At 60.2% G+C, this 2,381-nt stretch overlaps 1 protein-coding gene across 1 annotated transcript; it reads left to right on the top strand.

Moving 5' to 3' along the window:
* The first annotated feature begins 511 nt into the window (after positions 1-511).
* LOC119968061 (C3a anaphylatoxin chemotactic receptor-like) lies at positions 512-1,471 on the top strand. Its single transcript, XM_038801160.1, has one exon. It carries the CDS (start codon positions 512-514, stop codon positions 1,469-1,471), a length of 960 nt encoding a protein of 319 aa, XP_038657088.1.
* The last annotated feature ends 910 nt before the right edge of the window (positions 1,472-2,381 follow it).

The following is a 2,381-nucleotide window of genomic DNA, read 5'->3' as shown; positions in this document are numbered from 1 at the left end:
GGCCCAACTCCCCGTGATTTCAAAGAAAGAGCTGATTTTATTGAGGGGTTTGACAGGTGTGGGCGCCGAGGGATAGATTCCACCAGCCCCTCCCCCCTCCTGTCTCCCCACATCCCCACCTTGGAGATTCTAGAACGAGGAGAGGCTTCGCCTTCTGAGGACAAGGGGCGGCCATTTTGGACGGAGGCGAGGAGGCTGGGAAACCTTTGGAATTCCCGACCGCCCCCTGCCCCAGAGAATTCTGGGAGCTCAGTGGCCGAGAATATTGAGGTGGAGATGATGGTGAGGGAATCAAGGGAGGTGACGATCGGGGGGGGGGGGGGGGGGTGGGGGGGGACTGGAGTGGAGGTCAGCCATTTTGAATGACCGAGGACGCCGGGTTGACTCCGCCCGCCCCCTCTTTGTTTCGGGGTTGGCTGAATTCTCACTCAGGACTCTTCTGTATCTCCAGGTGTCACAGGGACAGGCAGACATGATGGCCCCAACATGCCCTGCGGCACCCGTGCTCAACATGTCCGCCGGCGGCGGTGCGGCCAATCAGAGCTGGTACAACCCAACGTCAGACGAGCGGCACACCAGAATCATCTCCAGCCTCCTGATCCTCACCTCAGTGATCGGCACGCCGCTGAACGGTCTGGCTCTCTGGGTGCTGGGGTGCAAGATCAAACGGAAGAACCGTTTCGTCGTCTACGTCATAAACCTCCTGCTGTCCAACTTGCTGTTCCTCGTCTTCCAGGCGGTCCACAGCATCTGCCGGTTCGCAGGAGTCGCCGGCGCCAATCCCACCCTCCTGGTCTTCCGGTGCGTCATTGTGGCCTGCAGCGAAGCCAGCGCCTACCTGCTGACCTGGATCAGTGTCGAGCGGTTCCTGGGCATGGCCTTCCCCATTTGGTGGCGCATGACGCGGACCAAGGACTCGGCGGTGGTGGCTTCCTGGGCGATCTGGGGCCTGTCGGTCGGGCTCGGCGCCCTCTATGGCTTCATCCGGGCGATCACGGTCTCGTCGGCCACCAAGGAGGGGCTGGTCGCCACTGAATTCGCCCTGGCTTTCCTGGCTCCGTTCCTGGCCTTCACGGTCGCCAACGCCCTCATTCTGTGTGGGCCGCACCGACCCTCCCACAAGACCAGCAAGCTCTACTGGGCCATCACCCTCAACGCCATCATCTTCCTCATGTGCTGGGTTCCCTACCACGTCTCTGTCTTCCTCTACTACCAGGCTCGCGCCAGGGAAAGGCCCTCGCTCTGCAGCTCGGCCTACTACGGGGCCTACTACTCGGTATCCCTGCTCCACGTCATGAGCTGTGTCATCCCCGTGGTCTACATCTCCATCAGCAGCGAACTGAAAATCAGATTCCGCGAGTCACTGCCCAGCATCTTTGAGCGGCGTTTCAGCGAGGAGTCAGGCCTGTCCTCCCCACACGGCGACCAGGAGGCTGGACCCAAGGGTGAACGGAGAAACAGCCGCAAGTAACGGTGGATTGTCAAAGATTCTGCAGTTTACCTCGCTACCTCCCTCCCTCCCTCCACATCCCCTCCTCGTCTTTGCCCTTGCCAGGAATGTGACGTACACGATGACGACGACAATACATGACGACAAAAAGGAACAGGAGGCCCCATTCAGCCCCTTCTCCAGCCAGTTACACAGGAACAGGAGGAGGCCCCATTCAGCCCCTTCTCCAGCCTGTTACACAGGAACAGGAGGCCCCATTCAGCCCCTTCTCCAGCCTGTTACACAGGAACAGGAGGAGGCCCATTCAGCCCCTTCTCCAGCCTGTTACACAGGAACAGGAGGCCCCATTCAGCCACTTCTCCAGCCAGTTACACAGGAACAGGAGGAGGCCCCATTCAGCCCCTTCTCCAGCCTGTTACCCAGGAACAGGAGGCCCCATTCAGCCCCTTCTCCAGCCTGTTAGACAGGAAGAGGAGGCCCCATTCAGCCCCTTCTCCAGCCTGTTACACAGGTACAGGAGGAGGCCCCATTCAGCCCCTTCTCCAGCCTGTTAGACAGGCAGGAGGCCCCATTCAGCCTCTTCTCCAGCCTGTTACCCAGGAACAGGAGGCCCCATTCAGCCCCTTCTCCAGCCTGTTAGACAGGAAGAGGAGGCCCCATTCAGCCCCTTCTCCAGCCTGTACACAGGACAGGAGGAGGCCCCATTCAGCTCCTTCTCCAGCCAGTTACACAGGAACAGGAGGCCCCATTCAGCCCCTTCTCCAGCCTGTTACACAGGAACAGGAGGCCCCATTCAGCCCCTTCTCCAGCCTGTTACACAGGAACAGGAGGCCCCATTCAGCTCCTTCTCCAGCCAGTTACACAGGAACAGGAGGCCCCATTCAGCCCCTTCTCCAGCCAGTTACACAGGTAGAGGAGGCCCCATTCAGCC

The sequence above is a fragment of the Scyliorhinus canicula genome, chromosome 6 (genome assembly GCF_902713615.1).
Source record: "Scyliorhinus canicula chromosome 6, sScyCan1.1, whole genome shotgun sequence".
NCBI classification, from domain to species: Eukaryota; Metazoa; Chordata; class Chondrichthyes; order Carcharhiniformes; family Scyliorhinidae; genus Scyliorhinus; species Scyliorhinus canicula.
Note: the sequence above shows the minus strand (reverse complement) of the source record. Positions and strands in the feature narration are given on the sequence as shown.

What these genes read in the sequence shown, in the direction of transcription:
- LOC119968061 (XM_038801160.1), top strand. Translation starts at nt 512, where the DNA reads ATGTCCGCCGGCGGCGGTGCGGCCAATCAGAGCTGGTACAACCCAACG.